Source organism: Nyctereutes procyonoides, unplaced genomic scaffold (assembly GCF_905146905.1).
Source record: "Nyctereutes procyonoides isolate TBG_1078 unplaced genomic scaffold, NYPRO_anot_genome, whole genome shotgun sequence".
Lineage (NCBI taxonomy): Eukaryota > Metazoa > Chordata > Mammalia > Carnivora > Canidae > Nyctereutes > Nyctereutes procyonoides.
In genome coordinates this window covers 3,826,103-3,847,857 of record NW_026575052.1, presented here as the reverse complement: position 1 = coordinate 3,847,857, position 21,755 = coordinate 3,826,103, and the positions used below count along the sequence as shown (strand labels likewise).

Here is a 21,755-nt window from a genome sequence, read left to right as displayed (position 1 = left end):
CGTTTCCAACTGGGGACTAGGACTGTGCCCACCAGGAGGGGCCTACATGTCAGAAAACCAACCGAACGATCCTGGGAGTCGCCTCTGCAGCAGGAAGTAAAAACCCCGCTGTCTCAGCTGACCCTGGGTTAGCTCCAGGGTGGGCAATGGTGGCCTTGTCTGTGTCCTCTATCCAAAACACCCTTTTGCCCACATCTGAGCCCCCTCTGGACGACCCTAACGTGGCCCTGGGAGCCCCTGCCGGCAGATGGGACGGCCTGCCCGCCTAGACCAGCCCCCACGTACGTGTCCCAAGGAGGACACCGAGCTGACCTGATTGGAGCCGGGGTTGGGAACGTTGATGATCCCTGCCGCCTGCTTGGCCTGCAGGTAGGTGATGAAGGCTGCCTTGAGGGACTCGGTCTGGCTCACGACGTCCTCTTGGTCGCGGCCACAGGGCAGAGCCAGCAGCAGACAGTAATCTGTCTCCACCTGTGACAGAAGCCGTCGTCCCATCAGGGGACTCTCGGCCAGACCACAGCCCCATGCCTGTCCAACCCTGGGTTCGGCTCCTAAGTCCACAAAGGCCCCCCCCCCCCCATGCTGAGGTGACCTCAAGAGTCCACCCAACTTGATTAAGGAAAACCCTGTTTCTGAGCCTAGAGGGGTCTTGCACCCCACCGCAGACAGAACAGGCCAGGCCTGCCACTCCCACACCCCAAGGGCAAGCCCGGTCCTCCCTCGTGGGCAGGGCAGCCGCCCACCTGGGGCCCGAGACTTACCGTCATCCTCCGGGCAACCCCTTCCAGCTGCGAGGCCTCCAGCCGCATTCTCTGGGCGATCCTCAGTGGGGGGCCTCCCTCGGAGAGGGGCAGAGACCGATGCGCCAGGACATTGTTGCCGGAGACGAAGTGGAGCTGCACGGCAGCCGTGTCATTCTTGAGGGCCAGCAGGCCCTGCCACACGATGGGGTACTTCTGCTCTCAGGGAGACAGACAGGAAGTGAGCTCGCAGCTGGAGGCCAGAGCCATCCACGCTGGACGTGGCTCCAGGCAACAGCTTACTGGCCTAAGAGGGGACCTTAGGACATTTAACCCGGCGCAAAGGTTGGAGGGGAGCGGGGGGGGGGGGGGGGCCCTGCCCAGGCTTACCTTCAGAAGCTGGACCATATCCACAGGCCTCTGGGAAGTCAGGTGTGGAGAAGAATCTGGTTTGGGAGCGGGCTGGGCTTCTGTGTGCGTCAGAGCCAGTCCTGGAGGGGTGCTGGGGCTTGAGGTTGTGGGGACAAACAACGGCTGCTTTGGGGTGGCCTGAGCAGGGAGAGGGGCCGGGAGGTCAGGCTTCAGGGAGACAGACACGGGGGAGGGGTAGGAGGTCTGGCTCGTCTCTGCCTGCGCCCTCTGAACCTGCGCATGAGGCTCGGCTGGCCGGCTTGCGGGCACGGCGGGGAGGCGCGGCTGCTCTACTCCTGTCTGCGTCCCCTTCGCCTCCTGGGAGACCTGAGGCAGCTTGCCGCTTGGTGGCTGGCCCGGCTGGCTGAGCTGGGAGGGCTGGCAGGGCTGCGTGGGCTGGGCAGGCTGTGTGGACTGCACGGGTTGGGCGGGCTGTGTAGACTGTGCAGGCTGAGCGGGCTGCAAGGGCTCGCCTTCAGGAGCCGGGCCCTGGAGTTCGGCGGGGGAGAGGGACGGAGAGTTACACACAGCACCCTGCCCTCACCCCTTGTCCCCCGCCCCCCTCCGCCCAGCCACGGGCTCCGGGGCAGGGTCAGCTGTAGGCGTCCCCTGGAAGTGAGGCCCAGGGCAGTGATCCTGTGGGCACACGGGACTGAGGGTCCCGGGAAGAGGTCACCAGCTCGCTCCCACCGCCCGCCCCTGCCCGATCTCCCAGAGAGCTCCTTCCACATCTCAGCCCTCTGCACGCTGATCGGATTCCCTCCTCCTGCAATTTAGGGAGCACCTCTTTAAAACCACGGAGAGGGCGACCCATCCCAGGGTCCGTGCCGGCATGCCACCCGCCACAGGGAGGGAGGCGGCCGTGTGGCCCTCACCTGAGCGGGAGCCTTGGTCCGAGGAGGTAGGCCGATGGAGGCGGCAGCAGGAAACTGAGTGTGCGTGAGCTGAGCAGGGCTGTGGTAGGTGCGGATGTCTCCGTATCTGTACTCCTGAAACAGCTCCCCACTGGAGTGCACGATCTGCACGCCGTGCGTCACCACCACGGGCGGGGTCAGAGGCAGCCCCTGGAGCTGGTTGCTGGGGGTGACGGTGAGGATGCGGGCCTCACCGTGGGGGGCGGGGGCCGGGGGGGCCTTGGCTTCCGCAGTCTTGGCCGCATCTTTCCCGGGCTGCTGAGGGACCTTGCTGGCCGGTGGCACCTTCACCACCCCGTCTGCCGCCCGGGGCTGCTCGCTGACCGCTGTCACATGCGGATGCACCATGATCCTCACGTCCCGGGGCACGGTGTACGGGTGCAGCCGGTACTCCGACTGCATGACCAGCACCTCTGACTGCACAGGGGCGGCAGCTCGAGCAACAGGCAGGTGATAATGCACTTCCTCCTCTGGGGGATGCTGGGGGGCCAGGGCTGGCACCCCCGCTGCAGCTGGCTGGGGCGTGCCCGCCCGCTGCGGGGCCCTGACCTCTATTTGCTGGGGCTGCAGAGGGGCCCTCGGTGAGTGAAGGGTCTCTGGCCGGATGCTGTAGGTGATGCTGGGCAGCGTGGGAGTGTTCATTCTCACCTCGCCCTGCGACAGGTGGCTGAGGGACACCGTCTGAGTGATGCTGTGGGGCGGCATGATGACAGACTGCTCCGGATGTATGCTAGAGATGAACTGAGGCACAGGAATGCCTGCAGCCAGCATGACCGTGGCATTAGTGGAGAGTGCGGTGGACGTGGTGCTGCTGGGGTGGCACGCTCTCGGGAACGGGGACGGAGCAGGCCCACTGGGTCGAGGAGAATGTGCATCTGGCTTTGTGGCTGCCAGATGGGACACTGTTCGATCTGTCGGGGTGCTGGGTCCCGAGGCGACGTGGTTCACTTCTGCAGGCAGCTTGCTGGGCAGAGCAGGAGGGTGGTGGGGGTTGAGAGCCGACCCCAGATTAGCTGGCTGGAGGACCTTGGTCTCTATTTTGAGGGTGACAGGGTCAGCAAGCTTTTTATTCGTGGTGACTATGCTGGGGGTGAGGACCAGCTGGTTGTGAACCAGCACCGGGGGAGTGTTTATGCCCTGGGTGAGAACCTTCACTGTGCCACCCTGGGTGACAGGTGTGGACACAGAGAGGTGAATGGGCTCGGGCTTCTCCAGGGACGGACGGTCAGCCTTCACAGATGAAATCACAGGAGACGCATTATACGTCTGGGCCGTCAGTACCAGGGTGGAATGGGTGGCCACGTTCGCATAGCCCGAAGGAGCCTGGGGGCCTTTGGGCGAAGGCTGTGATGGGGAGACAGAGTCGGGCTTGACCTGGGACTTGGCCACCGACTGCTGGAATTCGATGTCCATGGCGCTGGCCGGGGGGATCTGGCTGATTTTGGCGCTGATCCGCTGCGGCCCTTCAGTCTTCTGCCCCGAGTAGCTCAAGAGCACCACCCCTTCGGAGGTGTTCACGCGCAGCCCGGCACCCGCGCCCGCGTCTGCCGGACGGTCGTCGATCACGGACATAGACCCCGGGTGGAACCGGCTGTTCTCATTTGTGCTCGGTCTGGGTTTGCACTTTGCCGATGGCGTGATCACTGCACCGGCGACAGTCACCGCACCTGTAGTGGCGGTCACGCTGCCGGATGCAGCAGTCACCGCACCTGCCGTGACAGTCACTGCACCCGCATTCATGGCGCCCGTGGTGGCGTTCACCGTGCCCACGGTGGCGTTCACCGCGCCCGCGGCGGCGTTCACTGTGCCCACAGCGGCGTTCACTGGAGTGGTGAGAACATTCACCGGCCCCGTCAGGACGTTCACTGGGCCCTTGAGGACGTTCACAGGGCCAGCAGGAGTGTTCACCAGACCTTTCAGGGTGGTCACTGAGCCCTTCACGGGGCCCTTCAGGGCGTTGACCGGGCCGGTCAGGGCGTTCACTGGGACCAACGAGACGTTCACCAGGCCCGTCAGAGCACTCACCAGGCCGGTCAGGGTCTGAGGAGCTGGTTTTGCCAGGGTTATCTTTTGCGAGTTCTCCAAATCAATGCTCACAGGCATCCGGCTAATCACAGAAGTAATTTTGGGAGCAATGACGGGAGCCACCTTTTCCTTTTCAGCGGCTGCTGGAACCTCTGGGGCCGGTGTGTCAGAGGTGTTGGGTACCGGAGCTGCTGGTTTTTCTTCTAAAAGAGACTTCTTAGGCTCTACCGGAGGGGGGGCTGGTGCCTCGTGCAGGCAAGGGGCAGCACTGACAGGCTCTGCGATGGCAGTTGTCACACTCGTGGAGGTGATGCCAGTGGCAGATACGTATTTGGGGTCCATGAGGATCTTCCTCAGTGTACTGGAGCTGGTGTCTATGTCAGAAGCTTTTGTGTCTGGCGGAAGAGCTGGAGACGGGGTAGACTGAGCCCGAGGCTCCTCCTGCCTCGTGATCCACTCTGTGACCTTAGCAGGGGGACTCTGGTGTGGGACGCCCCCCGAGGTGACAGGGGGTGGGAGCTTTGCTGCAGTCACAGAGGGGATTGTGGGGGTGGGTGTGCTGGAGTCACTGGGTGGGGTCACGGGGTCACTTTCGATGATGGAATGCACCTTGAATCTGGCTTGAGGCTCGTCCTCCACCGGCGCTGGCTGGGAGGGAACAGGGAGGTCTGGGAGTGCGGACGCTCTGGCGGGAGTCTTCTCCTCAATGCTGCTTTCTTGGGACAAATTCTCCACAGATGGAGTCTTGCTTGGGTCCAAAGCGCAGGATTCAGGCGGAGTGGCCTGGGGCTTTTCCCTCTGCTGCTCTTCCTGTGGAGTCTCCGGGGGTGGCACTGCTGTCCCCTCGTCTGTAGCAGGACTCTTGCTTTGAACTTGGTCAGGTTCCGGGACGTGGGTCTCTGCGGTGGCCCCCGTTTTCTTATTTGTATTCCGTTTGCGGCGCGATCGACTTGTCTTCTGGCGCCCTTTCTCTTTCCGAGTAAGAGTGACTTCTGCTTCTTTTGATCCTTTGGCTTCTGGCACTGGGTGGGAGGTTTCGCTGCCGCTCCCCCCAGCTTCCTTAGTGTCTGCTGGGCCTGCTGAGGGGTCAGTGGCACTGGCTGGTGGCCCAGAAGATTCTGCAGCAGCTGCGGTCTCCAAGATGCCAGACACGGCCTCGTCGGTCTCGGGCTCCATTCCTTCCCCGGGGGGCTGCGGCGCTTGAGAGCGGGGCTGCAGATCGGTCTGGGCTTCGGCGGGGTAAGGTGCAGCTGCGGGGAAGTTTTCTGCCTCCCCAGAAATGTCATTGATGATGGAGCCAATGGCTGCAGCCAGTTCCGTTTCACTTGCTTGGTGCGCCGGCTTGTCCCCGTCCTGGGTGGAGGAGCCCTCGGGCGCATCCGTGGCCGCCGCCGCCTTGAAGGCCGCAGCCGCGGTCTCAGTGAGCTTTGCAATGTTCTCCACGGCCTGCTCCAGCTCCATCTGCTTGGCTAGCTGATTTGCTTCTGGGGACGGCGTCGAGGCAGACACCTCTTCCTTCTCTTCCGCGTCCTTACTGGCAGGGGCCGGATCGCTGCTCACCTCGGCTGAGAAACCCCCTTCCTTTGGGGGATTCTCGCTCTTCTCGGCGGGCCCGGCCACCACCTCGGCCTCCTTCTCCACTGGCGGTCCCGCGGCGCCCACCGCCACACCGGGACTGACACTGGTGTCCACATTTTTCAGATTTGCAGATTTGTCCACTGCTGACCTAGCGTTTCGGGATCTTCCTCTCTTTGACTTGGAGTTCTTTTCAGGGGCTGTTTTTTTCTCTACCACTTCAACTGCAGGGGCTTCTGGTGCATTTTTGTCTGTGCTAATTTCTTTTCTGTCACGTTTTTGTTCACTTCCTGCTTCTTCTTTATCAGCCTTGGATTTTGTGTTATTTTCCTTCACGTTTAGTTGGGGACTCACCTCAGTGGCCACTTCCTGACGTTCGGCATCAACTTTTGGCTCATTTTTCCCCCTTTTTCCTTGTGGGCCACCAGCTGCTCCTGATTTTTGGGCTCGTGGGGACCTCCATCCCTCAGCTGGTTTGAGTGTCTCAACTGGTTCTTTCGCCTCAGTCTCCTCATCTTCTTCGGCCCGACGGCGTGTTTTTGGAGGCCTCCCCCTCCTTGGGGTCGTGGGGACTGCCGCGGCCTCCTGCAGCTCTCGCTCCAGTCTCTTCCTGGTCACTCGTGGCTGCTCCACGGGCTCCTTGACAGGAGAACGGCTCTCGTGGTCACCCATGGTTGCATAGACACTCCTCACGTTCCGGCGCCTTGTTCGGCTGAGGGGCAGACTTGGTTCAGGGTGTTCCGGGTCTGCTGCTGTGTTTTTAGAGCCAGTCCGTGTAATTTTCTCTGCCTCCAACTTCAACTCTAAAAGCTTCTGGGCTTCTCCCCGAGGAGAATTGGACCGCTTGAGTTTCTCCCGGTCTATGCGCTCGCTCTTCCTCGTGACCGGCTTCTCCACGGTACTTGCTGTGGCGGCCTGAACAGGGGTCTTGGAACGCTTGCTTTTGTTTGTCTTTTTATCTTTCGTGGCAACGGGGGGATCGACCTCAGTGTCTTCAGAAGCTTGAGGCTGAACCTCAGGGACGACTTCAGCTTTCTGATTTGCAGTAGGCTCAACATGAGCAGCTGAGTTTGGCTTTTCCACTTTGGGCTCATCAGCTTCCTCAGGCTTCGGGGTCGGTTTCGGGAGTGCTGGGGTACTATCAGGCTCTGGATCTACAGTGGCCTCTGCCTGGGAAAATGAGGCCCCGGGGGTCGGAGGCTTGGTGTCCATATAAGGCAGCTGATCGGCTGATGAGTTCTCTTCCACAACCAGTGGAGCCCCGGCAGCATCTTTACTGGTGTCCACTCCTGAGGGCAGGTCGATCTGTTCGGTTTGCTGCACAGCCGTGGCAGCCTGCTCCGACACAGGCTTTGCTTCTTCTGAGGCAGAGGCTGGCTCCCTGGGCTTTTCTTCTGTCACCAGAGGCACCTCCCCAGCTTTTTCGCTGGCTGTTGTCTTCTCCAGTGACGATGATGCTGACTCTGGAGCCACAGCTGTCACAGCAGGAGGCCCAGTCGGAGGGGGAGTCTTCAGGTCTGACTCCTTACTCTCCGAAGCAGGTTCCGGGGTCTCAGGATGATCCTCAGTATCCTCCTGCTTCTCAACCTCTTTGGGTTTTTGGTCTTTTTCCTTTTCTTTCTGTTGCATTCGTGTGAGTTCCATAAATCTGCTATGGAAAAGAACTACTGGCTCTTGAATCAAATCGGCTGTGCTGTTTGCTCCATCAGATGTCTGCCGCCCATACAACCTCCCAGAAATGAAGTCTGATTCTTCATCTTTTCTCTCTAGATGCTGCAATCGCTTGGAATCTTGTTCAAAAATTGAGCTGTGTAAAAAACGAGATGCAAATAACTCTTGTCTTTCCTGTTCTTCTTCTTTATGATCATCTTTTTTATCATCCATTTTTCCTTCTGAATCAGTCCGAATTTTCTTCTTTTTCATGTACCAGGATGGAATAGGTCTTGGAGCAGAATCAACCTTTTCTTTATCTTTGTTGTTTCGAAAATTAGCAAAACGGGAGTCCCAATCAAGAAAAGACCAATTTTCTTCTCGAGATGAAGACAGCGATTTAGCTCTTTCAAGCAAAGCCTTAGTGTCTGGTGTGATTGTCTTATCCAATGCAAAAGAATAAAATTTGTTCCTTTCTAAAGAACTGGAGAGTCTTTCATCTCGCTCACGTAATTTGTCTTCTCTGTCCCTCAATAAAAAAGACAGCCGAGAACTCTCATATAAAGCAGAGGCTCTGGGTGAGTGGGACTTGTGTTCACCATCTTCATCAGAATCAGAAGGTACCTCACCAGGTTCCAAGTCACGTACAGACCTCTTTCGAAGGCTGTCTCTCTTAATTATGCTGTTTGGGAAACTCACGTCAAATCTGCTGGCATCTTGTTTCATTTGAGAATCCCACCGATTTAGTTCCTCTTCAGAATTCAAGACAGAGAGCTTTATTTTGGCCATGTCTGCCATCTGTTCTCTCCTGCTAGAATCATACGGATTAAATTTTAAGGACTCTTCTCTGACTGTTATGTTAGAATAGGGGAGACCTTTTTCATCCACTTTAGGAGATCCTTTTACTGATATGAGCCTAGGGGAGCCTACAGGGTCGTCTTCCTCATGGAAGGAACTGTGCCGGATACTGGGAGAGCCGCCAGTCCTTTCGGAGTCTTCACTGATTTGGCGTGAACTTCTGTAATTCCTCTCTCTCTTGGTGCAGATATCAAAATCAACATGGTCCATTCTTTTCTTTTTGCTTGGAGGAGAGTCATCAGTAACGTCTTGGGGGGGTTTGCCTACCTCGTGAACCAGACTCCGTCTTTCATATTCATCTACATCTTTTTTAGGACTGCCAAACTTCTCAGACTTGGCGATTTCCATCTCCATCTGCTGTTTTCTACGACTCTGTTCCATTTGTTTTCGGTAACTCTGCGTGTGATCAATATCAATGCCAATTTTTTCTTCAGTATTTACCGAATGTGGTTTCTCTTGGCTTGATTTACATTCAAGTGTCTCATCACGAAGACTGCAATAGTTTTTCCTAATATCTTCTCTCTCTGGTCCCTGATCATCTAATAACGGCAGCTGTTTGATTTGTGGTTTTGAGGGAATGGGCTTTTTTGACTGGATTTCTTGATTTTCCACAGATTCGCATACTGGTTCTCCCAGCCTTGCTTGCAGGTCTGAGTTGGGCCTTGAGCCAGTCCCAACAGAAACACTGGCAAGCTCCTGACAGTCTTTAGGGCTGGGAACAGCATTAAGTCTGTCTAGTTTGATTTTTTTAGATTCTCGTTTAAGAATTTCTTTCCTCACAGGTTTCCTTTCCGACTCTCCTTCCCTCAGCAGAATGACATCTCTAGATGATAGGTCAGGCTGCTTTTTTAAAAGTACCCGAGCCTCCTCCATCTCTGGACTACTTTTCTTGACTTCTGATTTTTGCCTTTCTGCTTTCAGATTAGAATCTGCAAAACGCCTCTTCCTTGCTTCCAGCTTCTCCAGATCTGCTGCACTGACCCCGTCAGCAGTCTGCTCTGGTTTTAGGTGCTTCCTGGGCTTAGGCCTACCTTCCTTATCAACCACTTCTATGTGGCTTGACAGTCCCTTTTCCTTTGGCACTTTCATTCGAATAGATTCCAGTTTAGACAAGTCAGATTTTGCAGGTTCTGTTTGACAGACCTGAAGTTTCTGATCTAGGACAGAAGACTTGGCAGTGTCATTATCAAGCTTGGCTTTCAGCTTTTCCAAAGGAGTGTGGTCAATAACTTTCCCCTCTTTCTCTTTCACTCGAGTCAAAACCACACAGGGCATGAGCTCTAGACGGTTTTTTGCTATTCCTTCTTTGTCAGCTTTCTCTCTGCTCAGTTTATTAGAACTCCGTGATTTTTCAGGGCTCTGTTCTCGCTCATTTTCTTGGTCTGTCTCTGAAGACTGAGAACTAGGGGAATGAACTTTTCCTTTTCGTTTCTGCTTTTCAGTTTTATCCTTTTCCACTTTTTCCTTCCTTATTAAGCGTCTTTCTCTTTCCACTCTCTCAGGATCAAAAGTCCTTTCTTTATCTGTCTTTTCATTTTTTGTATAGCGTTCCAAACGAGATTTGTCAAGTTTATCATATCTTGGAGGAGAAAGTGAGCTACAGCTCCCACTCCGGTCCGAGGACCGGCTATAAATCCTCCTCTCAGAATCACTTGGCAACCGCTCAGACTGTGAGGGAGATGCTCCAGGACTCTGTGGGCGTCGCAAGTGCACTGGGCTCTGACTGCGCTCAATAGGCCTCCTCTCATGGTCTCTGTCCCGATCAGACTCAAACCTTTCACGTTCTCTCTCTCGTTCCCTTTGTCTGTAACTGTACTCCCGAATATCTTGTTCATAAGGATCGTTTCTGTAATCCCTATATTCCCGAGGATCGTCATAGTATCGTGATTCATAGTAGTCTCCTTGGTAAGTTTCCCATTCTGAATAAAATTCTCTCCCTCGGGCTGGATAGTCCCGTCTGGAGTCCTCAGGATATGTGCCTGGAGTACGAACATTCTCATAATATGTACGATCTTGGCTATAGTCATAAGATCCCCTTCGTTCCTCTCTATCAAATATGAAAAAGAATGTATTAGTTGTTTTGTTTCCTTGTCACTGACACATTAAACCACACACATGAGATTAACGAAGTCCTGCTTCTAAAAATCTTGGGTGTCTGAGTGGCTCAGTCAGTTAAACATCTGCCTTGGGCTCAGGTCATGATCTCAGGGTCCTGGGATCGAGCAGGAAGCCTACTTCTCCCTCTACCTCTGCCCCTCCCCTGTTCATGCTCTCCGTGTTCCTATGAAATAAATAAATAAAATCTTTAAAAATAAATAAAAGTAAAATAAAACTCTTTGCCATTGTTTACTCATTAGTTAGATGTGGACTGTCCAATACTATCCGTAGCCACAACCCACATGTGGCTATTGAGAACTTGAAATTTGAGACATGAATACAGAATACACACTGGACTTGGTAGATTTAATTTAAAAAAAAGAAATACTTAAATATATTTAGATTGGTTATATGCTGAAATAACATTTTAGACATACTGAGTTAAATAAAATTAATTTTACCTTTTCACTTTTTTACTGTGTCTACTAGGATATTTACTTATTTATTTATTCATTTTTTTTATAATTTATTCATTCGTTCATTCAGAGAGAGAAAGAGACAGAGACACAGGCAGAGGGAGAAGCAGGCTCCATGCAGGGGGCCCGACATGGGACTCGATCCTGGGTCTCCAGGATCACACCCTGGGCTGCAGGCAGCGCTAAACCGCTATGCTACTGGGGCTGCCCTAGGACATTTAAAACCACAAATTTAGTTGCATTATGTTTCTACTGGACAGCACTTCAGCCCTTCTTTATTCTTTAGGTTGAAGTATCATGACTTATAATGAGCACTAGTATTAAATGTAAATGATATCATATCCCTACATTCATAAGTCTTTCATAATTACTTTTCTGCCAAAAGATTTTTTTTACCACAACTTGGGAAACAAATGTATTATTGGGAAAGAGAATAATCTAACTGAAATCCTCCTACCTACATGACCCATATAACATTGGTAACACCTCTATCTCAATTCACAATTAAAAAAAAAATGTTGGAAGTCAGTCTCCCTCAGCTGTCTCACTTGTAAAATGGTGGTAAACTTTCCTCATAAGGCTCTTAAGAAGATTAAATAAGGTAATGGTTTTAAGAACTTTCCTGACAAAATGCAAGGCACATACTTGGCCTTTAGTAATGTTACCTTTCCCCAACCACCAACTGAACACAGGCTTTGTGTGAGATTCCTCAATTGTAAAGGAATTCAGCATGGTTTTCTTTGATAGTGACCTATCCAGGGCATTCAAGATAGGATTAAATTTACACACAAGAACATGTATGAGGGGGGATTCCTGGGTGGCTCAGAGGTTTAGCACCTGCCTTTGGCCCAGGGCGTGATCCTGGAGTCCCAGGATCAAGTCCCACATCAGGCTCCCTGCATGGAACCTGCTTCTCCCACTGCCTGTGTCTCTGCCTCTCTTTCTCTCTCTGTGTCTCTCATTAATAAATAAAAAATATTAAAAAAAAAAGAACATGTATGAGGGATAAAATGAAATTTACCCGTAACAAAGGCCAATTCTTTCACTCTTATTCATTGTCCATTTTTGTTCCCTCAAGCAGGTCATACATTCTACACAGTACTGCCTTTTTTATTTTTTTTTATTTTTATTGGAGTTCAATTTGCCAAACAGTACTACCTTTAGTAGCTTACTAAAACATAAACAAATCTAGAACTTAAGCCCCTAAAGGAATGAGGTGGTTTGTTTTGTTTTGTTTTGGTCTTCTTGTAACGGTCTCAGAGGAGGCACTCAAGTACCTGTTGAAAGAATGAATCTTAGTAAAATATGTCAGGGGTGCCTGGTGGCTCAGTTAAGTCTCTGCATTCAGGTTAGGTCATGATCTCAGGGTCCTGGGATTGAGCCCCGCATCAGGCTCCATGCTCAGTAGGGAGTTCCTTCTTCCTCTCCCTCTGTCTCCCCACTGCTCATGCTCTGTCTCTCTCTCTCTCAAATAAAAGTCAGAGGATGACAGACTCCTAACTCTGGGAAACGAACAAGGGGTGGTGGAAGGGGAGGTGGGCAGGGGGATGGGTGACTGGGTGATGGGCACTGAGTGGGGCACTTGATGGGATGAGCACTGGGTGTTATGCTATATGTTGGCAAATCAAACTCCAATAAAAAAAATATACCAAAAAATTTAATAAATAAATAAGGAAAAGAAAAATGGAAGGAAGGAAGGAAGGAAAGAAAGAAAGAAGAAAGAAAGAAAGAAAGAAAGAAAGAAAGAAAGAAAGAAAGAAAGAAGAAAGAAAGAAAGATGTCAAAGCTACTACTGGGTGATGTTCTAACTCCCTCTCTACAGCAAATGAAGCATCTAAGGTTTAACATTCAAACACTGGAAGCATCAATAACACAGTTATATGTATTTATACGGAATTTCTCAGTCTAGAGAGAATATTTTATGAGAATATATTATTTTGTTTAATTGGATTCAAGATGATCTTTCTAGAGTTCCACAGGAATCAGATTCTTTGCCTAAATAATGGCCAGCCACCTTAAAATAAATGTTTCAAAGCATGGAACTTGGCTAATTCATTGCCACCATAAATACAAATTACAAGGAAGCAACTTTTCTTGCATAAAGGTAAACATACTGTATGCTTTCCAATATAAATTAAGACATCTAGAATGGTCACCAGTTCACTTCCCACATTGAAAGTAGGCTTGGGGCAACTGGGTGGCTCAGTTGGTTAAACATCTGCCCTCAGCTCAGGTCATAATCCCAGGATCCTGGGATCGAGTTCCGCATGGGGATGGATCCCTGCTCAGTGGGGAGCCTGCTTCTCCCTCTCCCTCTGCCTGCTGCTCCCTGCTTGTGCTGTCAAATAAATAAAATCTTAAAAAAAAAAAAAGATATTTAACAGTAAGCTTAAAGTCATACTGTAAAAACAGTCAAGGTTATGTTTTAGATTAATCAAACTAAAACTATACCCCCAAATATGAAAAAGTTACATAAATAAAAGGTATATGCATAAACATTACTGCTAGAGCTCTGTTCAGTTTAATAAATATTGATTCTGCACATATTTTTGTGGGCCCTCTGACTACCAAAAGAAATGAGTGTTCCTGTTCCCAAAGAATGCAACTCAAGCAGGATACACAGTACAACTGCACACTGGTACCATGGACAAAAGGGTCTCCAAAGAACCTAGAAAGGACAAGTTTTGAGATAACTCTATTCACATGACTGCACAATACCTCAACTCCTTGGGACACCTGGGTGGCTCAGCAGTTGAGCTTCAGCCTTCAGCTCAGGGCGTGATCCCAGGATCCAGGATCAAGTCCTGCATTAGGGGCACCTAGGTGGCTCAGCGATTTGGTGCCTTTGGCCCAGAGCATGATCCTGGAGTCCCAGGATCAAGTCCCACATCAAGCTGCCTGCATGGAGCCTGCTTCTCCCTCTGCCTGTGTCTCTGCCTCTCTCTGTGTGTCTCTCATGAAAAATAAAATCTTTAAAAAAAAAAAAAAAAGTCCTGCATTAGGCTCCCTACAGGGAGCCTGCTTCTCCCTGTGTCTCTCCCTCTCTATGTATCTCATGAATTAATGAATAAAATCTTTAAAAACAAAAATCTCACTTCCCCTAAGTAGTTGGGAAATTCATCTAAAGCATAATGGAATCTTGTAAATTCATCTTGATACCATTTTGGTAGTGTAAACCTCAATGCACTAGCAGGTAGCACTGGGTTTATCTCCTGCCCAACATCTTAACCTGTGACCTTATAGCGAAGTCATCTGATCTTCAGTTCCCACCAAAAGTAACACAAAAGAGTCATGGCCCTACCTCTCTGACACAGTATTTGAGGGAATAAATGAAATGCTACTTTAAAAGTGCAGTGCCCTATGCAAATCAGTCACTATTTGCATTTCTGAGCTAAGCTGTCATTAAAGCATTTTTTTCATTCATGCATTAACTATTCCTTCCATTCTATGGAAAGGGCAAATATCCTACAATTCTGCTGCAAGGAATGCATTCCATAAGCATTGCCCTCTGAAACCAAAGGGGGCAACACTGAGTCACCGTTAAGTCCCACATCATCCCACTTCCTACATCAGGAGATAAACGCCATTCAACAGGGATAAATAACCATGGATAAGAGCCAAAGAACAAAGCCAGAGCTAGATCATCAGTAAAATGAGTGAACCTAAGTGGTAATATACAAAAAGTAACACCCACACAATACTATCCAACCCTCACAAGATAGTATTCTTTGAAAAATATTTAATGTATGCAGAGAGGATTTTAATGGATGTTTTATGTCTTAGGTGTCACTAGGCCATCAACATACTTTCCACCAGCTTACTGGTAAGAATTCCTATAAGCGCTTAAAATGTAACAATGATTTCAAACTGCTACTTGGGGAGTCAGGCTGGAGAACGTTTTTCTCTCTCCATAGACACATTAATTCTCCATATGCACATGCACATGCTTTCTCACACATACACGAACTGACACAGGAAAGCCTTGTACTGAAACTGATTTTCTGGCTAGAGGGCTGTGGGTTCCAATCTATTAGTGAAAAACAATCAAATCCTTAGAAGTTCAAGCTTTTGGGGATTTGGCTGTGGGGTACATTTTTTACTTAAAAAACCTCCCCAGGGGGATCCCTGGGTGGCGCAGCGGTTTGGCGCCTGCCTTTGGCCCAGGGCACGATCCTGGAGACCCGGGATCGAATCCCACGTCGGGCTACCGGTGCATGGAGCCTGCTTCTCCCTCTGCCTGTGTCTCTGCCTCCCTCTCTCTCTCTCTATGACTATCATAAATAAAAAAAAAAAAAAAAAAAAAAAAACCTCCCCAGGACCAGCCACGTGGCTGGCTCAGTTGGTAGAGCATGTGACTCTTAATCTGGGGGTTAAAATTTCAAGCCTACATTTGGGTGTAGACATTGCTTAAAATCTTTAAAAATAAATACATAAATAAATAAAAATTAAAAACTTTCCCAGTATTCAATGATTCCTGTACAATGTTCCAAAGAAATGACTCAAAAACAAAAACAAACAAAAAAACATACCTTCTATGACTTAAAAATAAAGTGGCAAGAACAGGCAGTAAATGGGGAATGTATTCCCAGGCAGCACAATCAGGATTTGACTCATACTTGTTGAACTAGAGTAACTAAAGGCATTTTCACACACAGCCTTTTGTTTAACACATATGTACAGGGGTGGAGATCCAGTGGTGACATTCCAGGAGACTTAATCATAGAGGCATGTCTGGACAAACAGCTTGACCATATGGATGATAGTTTCTACTTTCAAATGTGATTGGGTACTGAAGCACTTGGTGACACGATGTAAATGTTTTAGTATATTCAGTCTAAAAAAGTCAATTATCATTTTGGGGACCATTTTAAGCTACAGAGATAGCCTGGTTCAAACTATGAGACTTAAAAATGATTCTGGAACTGCAAGGTTTCCTACAAGCAGCAGAAAAGAATATCAAATACATTACCATGACCAAAAAAAAATAAGGGGAAATAAGTTTTATTTTTTACATTGCTAAAGTTACCAATTTATAATGCTTTGGCTTACTGATTCACAAATGCTTATTTAGAATATTCAAATTTAAAGCAAAAGGAAGGCTCTTGATAACCTTTTCAATTAAAAAAAAATTTTTTTTTAAAGTAGACTCCATACCCAGTGTGGAGCCCAGTGCAGAGCCCAAACTGCTGACCCCGACTAAGATCAAGAGACAAACATTCAACTTACTAAGCCACCCAGGGGCCCCTCAATTTTTAAAAAATTAATTGTACGAGCACATGCACATTAATAATATGGATGTTGTAATTACCAAATATACAGGCACTTAACAGTTTCCAATGCCCTTCAACATGTTATCATGTTTATTTTTTTTTTTTAAGATTTTATTTATTTATTCATGAGAGACACAGGCAGAGGGAGAAGCAGGCTCCATGCAGGGAGCCCAACGTGGGACTCGATCCCGGGTCTCCAGGATCAGGCCCTGGGCTGAAGGCGACGCTAAACCGCTGAGCCACCTGGGCTGCTCCATATTTAATTTAAAACTGTTAGGTAGGATGATTTGTACATAGTTATTATCTAACAAAACAGTAACTCTTTCAAATTATAATACAAGCACTCAGTGAGAAACATATTTAGCTTAACCTAAATCCCACGAGCCACATGAAAACTGGATTCATAAAAATAAACCTATGTTTCTATATGAGGGGATAAAAAGGAAAGAAGTTTTTCTGGGATGAGTGTAGAAAGAAGGGGTGAAAAATAAAATTTAGTACCATCTAAATTTGATGTACTTAACAAACAAATAAATAAATTTGATGTATTTGAAATTTTAAAATTCAAACTATGCTGACAGTTTAAAATGCATACCTTCTTGCTTGGAAAAAAAATACATACCTTCTTTCTGCTAACATTTCATAAAAGTCTCTAATATCTTGACCAGATTTTTCCATACAGTGATAAAATGCCAGCTGACTTTCCCGATTTGCAAAATCCACCTTAAAAAGAAAGAAAGAAAGAAAGAATAGCAGGTGTTTGATTCAAGTTTCAGCAGTTCAAGATGGAAAGCATTATCAAATTTGAAAACCCTTCCCAACACAGTCCTCTGAATAAATTTCAAGTAAGAGCAATCTGTCTCAAGTAAATCAAACAGTCCTCATAACTGAAACTGTATTTTGTTAACCTAAAATCTCTCTCAAATTCAACACACATCTTGATGAAGAACTATAATTTAAGGTTCTGGAACAATACTGAGGAGTGGAAAAGGCAAAATGGAAAACTGAAACAATACCTATCAGGATTCTAAGTTGCCAAATAATCAGATCAACTAAACCCAGTAATTTGTGCTGCATGTGAATTTGCTGGAACCACAGTAGAACATAAAATATGGAAGAACAATTAAACTTCACTCACAGCTTGGCCTCAGAGATATTTAAGCCTATGATACCCATCATCTATCAAGATCTTGTTTCAAAACGCTTGTTTCCATCTAACCATCATAGGTACTAAGTGCATAAATTCCTTCAAGTCATCATGTTTTTAAACAAAAGATTTTTTTTTAAGATTTTATTTATTTATTCATGAGAGACACACACACACACAAAGAGAGAGAGGGAGAGAGGGAGAGAGAGGGAGAGAGGGAGAGAGGGAGAGAGAGGAGAGAGAGAGAGAGAGAGAGAGAGAGGCAGAGACAAAGGCAGAGGGAGAAGCAGGGGACCTGACATGGGACTTGATCCGGGGTCTTCAGGATCACGCCCTGGACCTAAGGCGGCGCTAAACTGCTGAGCCACCCAGGCTGCCCTAAACAAAAGTTTTTAAACAAAAACAGTAGATAAAAGATAGACTGTTCAGTGGTTACCCACTCTCTAGGAGAGGAGGAAAGAAGAGGAAAAGAGGATCATTCAGAAAGCTAGAATGACTGACCCTTCGAGCTCCTGGGTGTGCAGATGCCCACAGGTGAACCTGGGCCAGAGTGTACTTAGGGTGCGCACTGTAAGCATCATGTACCTTGGGTGTAAAGCAGCACATTCCCTTGAATGACATGATTTTTAGGGAAGGCTCTGTGGCTAATGACCCTGTGGCCTCAAGTAGCCAAGTATTCAAAAAGTATACAATCCTCTTAAAAACAGGACATATAGTGCATATCCTGCAAACCACTCCCCTTGCTGGCCACCTACAAAATGTGTTACTAAGAGGGTGGGATCTCAATATGATTTTGTTTCACTTCTGTTTAAAGTCATTCTGCACACCTTAATTTTATTCCCACCGATTTTCCTCCCCTTGGTCTCTTTTACAGCTGCTTGTGCATATTCAATTTCATTGTAGAGAACCAGGGCCATGCCTTTTAAGCGGTCAAACACCACCTATAAAAAAGCAAAAACACAAAACAAAAAACAAATAAGAGCCTCAATAGTGGATATCATGGCTTGAAGTAGATCATGCCTTTATTTTGTTTTTCTGTATTTTACTTTATTTTCCATGTTGACGGAGTCCTATACTATACTGGAATAAGCATTCTTGTAGTTTTGGCTCAAAAACAACAAAAAAACCACCAACACCCTTGAAAGAGAGAAAGCAACGTAGAGCACTGAATCAACAATAAATTTCAGTAAATTTTGGTTATAAGTACTATTATCTTAAAGCTCCTGGATTTTTAATTTACATCAGCAGTCTTTATGACGTGTGTTTCTTCCAACAATCAAAGCTACACTGAAAGAAATGGTGACATTATGTGCCACACCCATCACAGTGGGAATCTGCTCTCAAGGAGTTCAAAGCTCTACTTTCACATAATGGAACGGGGTCCAGAGAACCTCCTACTGCTGTGTGTGGGTAGGGTACATTGCCAACACGGGTTAGATGTGTATTCTGTGGTATGACCATCCCTTTAAAGTCATCTTCTTTGTTGTTGTTATTGTATTTTTTAAAAATGAAGTCTAATTACATATTAGTGTGAATGTGAATAACTAGATAAATAGGCTGATTTTAATGAGATAAAATTATAAAAACCCCTAAGAAACATTCTATTTAACAGTATTATGCAAATTAGTTTCAAAATTCATCATCTTGGCTAGTTCAGAGTAGTTTTACAAAATACTTCTGCATACCATAAGCTAACAGATGCTGATGCCTTTCTATGACAAGTTAGGAGTTATTAAAGAGGAAAACAATACTAAACTTGGGGCTGAAAGGACAGAATACCAAGAACAGAGTCAGAAGCAACCGGACACCAACACCAAAACCTCCCACCTACCTTTACCACAGGTCCGTATCGGCAGAAATGTCGTGTTAAATACTGATCTGACACGTTTGAAGAAAGGCCATCTAACCACACGCAGTTTGTAGGCATGCTTTTTCCAAAACCCAGCTAGATAGGAGAAGCAAACTTTCTATTAGTAAAGTCACCAATTATTCAATTACAGAATTCTGAAAAAAACCTATCTTCTGTAGGAATCTTATCAAACATCATCCCAAGGGGCAACCATCTGGTATAAAATCAAATAGAAATTTACACAAAACTAATTCTGCTAGGGTAAGCGAGTATTACTTCATCAGATTTTAGTTTATGGACTCCGGGCACTTAGCCATTTTTTTCCCAGGCAGATTTTCTTTTTTTTTAAAGATTTATTTATTTCAGCGGGGGAATGAAAGAGGGAGAAAGAGTCTCAAGCAGACTTCCGCACCGAGCACAGAACCCAACACAGGGCTCTATCTTACAACCTGAGTCAAAACCAAGAGTCGGACACTTGATTGTGTCCCAAAATCTTTTACATAATCTCTACAACTCATAATGGGACTCAAACTTACAACCCTGAGATCAAGAGTTGCATGCTCTACAGACTGAGCCAGCCAGGCGCCCCAGCAAGTATTAATTCAGTTTGTAATATAGGAGGATGAGGATGGAAAGAATTATATCACCAATACGATTATCTAACTGTACTGCCATTTTAAACAATCAGACACACACACAAAAAACTTCTAAATTATAACATCATAATAACTTATGCAAAGTCCTTTACCTTGAGGCGATTATTTCCAAGGTACTCCCCATCCATCTTCTTAATAGCTTTACAAACACTGGCAATATCACAGTATTGCAAGAATGCATACTGAGGGACTCCATTTACTTTCTTAATATCAATATCCTGAAAAATCCAATGAGTATCACTTAGTGACATGCCAACAGGAAAATAAATCAGAATAAATCAAACCCAAATGAAGTGCATATTTCTCAAAACAGTCATAATTTCCAAAAATCATTTTCTTAGTTAAAATTGTTTATTGTAATGCTGTAAATAGCCTGAAAGACTACACAATACAGCATTTGGAGTCACAACCATGCAAACCTTCCTATGTGAAGCTCTTTGCAGAAAAGAAATTACAACCTCAAAATTTTAAATCCATAATACCTGTATTAAGAGAAATTTATGAATAAAAAAAGGCTGTGCTTGACTCAGTAGTGCATATACTAAAACTGGAACAATACAGAGAAGATTAATAAAGAAAAGGGAGCCTATTTAACAAAAACCTATGAAACACAGTTGACCTTGAGCAACAATGTGGTGGCAGTGAGGGAGTTAGGGCACCAATCCCCAAGGCAGTTGGAAATCTACATATAACCTCTAACTCACCAAAACTTAACTATTCACAGCCTACTGTTGACCAGAAGCCTTGCAGATAACAGTCCATTAATACATACTTTGTATATATTATTATTACTATACTCTTAAGGTAAGCCGGAGGAAAGAAAATGTTATTAAGAAAATCGTAAAGAAAATTGTCCACATATAAGTGGATCCATGCTGTTAAAACCCATGCTGTTCAAGGGTCAACTGTAATTCCCTTCTGCAAAAATTTAAAATCCTTATTAGGGGCAGGCCATTTAAAATGTAATATATGACAAAAAATAAAATGTAATATATGAGAAAAGCATCAAGGGTAAAGAAATCAAGTTTTCAAAAAGTGACTTAAAATATGAGATCCTAAATTAGAAGACTCATTCTATCAGTATATCTAATGGAACCAAGCCTGGTGACTGGTATATATGGTAATAATCTCTCATATCCAGAATGAAGAAATACATAAATACTCAACTACTTTGTGAAGATGTATCAGAACAACATCCCTAGATTAAAGAAATACTCTATAAAGTCACAGCCCTATCTCTTTATTTCTTTGTTAAGTTTACTTATTTATTTTTAAGTAGTCTTTACACCCAACATGGGTCTTAAACTCACAACCCTGAGATCAAGAGTCACATGGTTTTCCAACTGAGCCAGTCAGACACCCCTAACCCCATCTCTTCAGAATGCTTGAAATCTGTACTCACACCTGACACTCTGGTCCTGCCTGCTTAGACAAGGTGGTGTAAAAATCTTACTTACTTACATATGAAAACGGTCCGGAGAAACCAGACACCAGAATACCAAAACTTCAATAATGACCCATATTGTGATTATCTAAAATATTCTGTGAATCACAATATCTAAAGTATTGTGATGACCTAAGCCTCATTAAGGGTCATGAGTCAATAAGCAAAAGCTGAAACAGAGCAAAATGAATAATGCATTTAAAGAGCTGTTTAGTGAGACCTTTAAAAAAAGCAGTAATTTATATTCAAGATAGTTCTACTTAAGTAATGGTAAATAGGGGCTGATTTTCACCATAATGTAGAAAGTAACAACTGAGGATAACTCCATTTAAGAGAAATGGTCTCCAGATTCATCACATAGGTTCTTTTAGCTATAGCATAATTTGTCATCAATAAGCAGCAGACCATTTCCCCAAAGTTTGTGTGTCATTAAAAGTCACCCTCCTAACAATTGGAAATGTGATGGTTTCAAACAGAATGCTAAGAAGCATTGCTCTTAAAACTCAGTAATCACTCCATTTTCAGCAACTCTGTTCATGAAAATGTATCTATGTGTCCAAATAGAACTTCTTATACTCCCTCAAAATTCAAAGTAGCAGCTATACTCAAATGAAAGTATGTCTGGGGGTACCTGGGTGGCTCA

At 46.6% G+C, this 21,755-nt stretch overlaps 1 protein-coding gene across 3 annotated transcripts in view; it reads right to left on the bottom strand.

The window, feature by feature from the left end:
* Positions 1-21,755, bottom strand: part of SPEN (spen family transcriptional repressor) — a 96,711-nt gene that overhangs the window by 1,277 nt on the left and 73,679 nt on the right. For 2 of the 3 annotated variants that reach the window (XM_055332548.1, XM_055332550.1), the window contains 8 exons: positions 19,761-19,886; positions 18,995-19,108; positions 17,991-18,104; positions 16,639-16,739; positions 2,027-10,220; positions 1,131-1,640; positions 762-956; positions 313-471 (listed from right to left, as the gene is read on the bottom strand). In XM_055332548.1, coding sequence (XP_055188523.1) covers positions 313-471; positions 762-956; positions 1,131-1,640; positions 2,027-10,220; positions 16,639-16,739; positions 17,991-18,104; positions 18,995-19,108; positions 19,761-19,886 — 9,513 coding nt within the window. The remainder of the gene's footprint in view (positions 1-312; positions 472-761; positions 957-1,130; positions 1,641-2,026; positions 10,221-16,638; positions 16,740-17,990; positions 18,105-18,994; positions 19,109-19,760; positions 19,887-21,755) is intronic. The other variant, XM_055332549.1, reaches the window with a different exon arrangement.